General features: G+C 57.3%; 1 protein-coding gene across 1 annotated transcript in view; it reads left to right on the top strand.

Annotated features, from left to right (window-relative positions):
• Positions 1-181: 181 nt before the first annotated feature.
• LOC103806636 (arf-GAP with Rho-GAP domain, ANK repeat and PH domain-containing protein 3-like) overlaps positions 182-398 on the top strand; it is a gene marked incomplete at its 5' end in the record, with an annotated part of 11,912 nt that continues 11,695 nt past the window's right edge. Inside the window, 1 exon segment of the mRNA XM_009079345.1 lies at positions 182-339. Within this exon segment, the coding sequence (XP_009077593.1) occupies positions 182-339 (158 nt within the window).

The following is a 398-nucleotide window of genomic DNA, read 5'->3' as shown; positions in this document are numbered from 1 at the left end:
GTTGGGCTGAAGCCTTGAGCAATGTGGTCTGGTGGGAGGTGTCTCTGCCCAGGACAGGGGGTTGGGACTGGATGATCTCTACAGTCCATTCCAACCCCTTAACATCCTACAAGGCAGCACCCAGATGACTACCCAGGGGATGTAGAGGATGTGGCAGGTTATGGAGATGTCCTGCAAGAAGGGTAAAAGGGGATAACCCTGCCTGGGCCTCCTTCCAGGAGCCCTACCCCAAGGGGGTGATTCCACTGTCTGTGATTGAAATGGCCCGCTCCACCAAGGACAACAAGTTCCAGGTCTTCACCAGCCATCGGATCTTTGTCTTCCGCGCTGAGAATGAGGGTAAGTGAAGACCCGGGCCAGGGCCCACCAGCCCCAAGGCACCATCCCTGCCTTCCTCC

This window comes from Acanthisitta chloris, unplaced genomic scaffold, assembly GCF_000695815.1.
Source record: "Acanthisitta chloris isolate BGI_N310 unplaced genomic scaffold, ASM69581v1 scaffold15827, whole genome shotgun sequence".
NCBI classification, from domain to species: Eukaryota; Metazoa; Chordata; class Aves; order Passeriformes; family Acanthisittidae; genus Acanthisitta; species Acanthisitta chloris.
The sequence above is the reverse complement of the archived record's forward strand: the minus strand, read 5'-3'. Positions and strand labels throughout refer to the sequence as shown.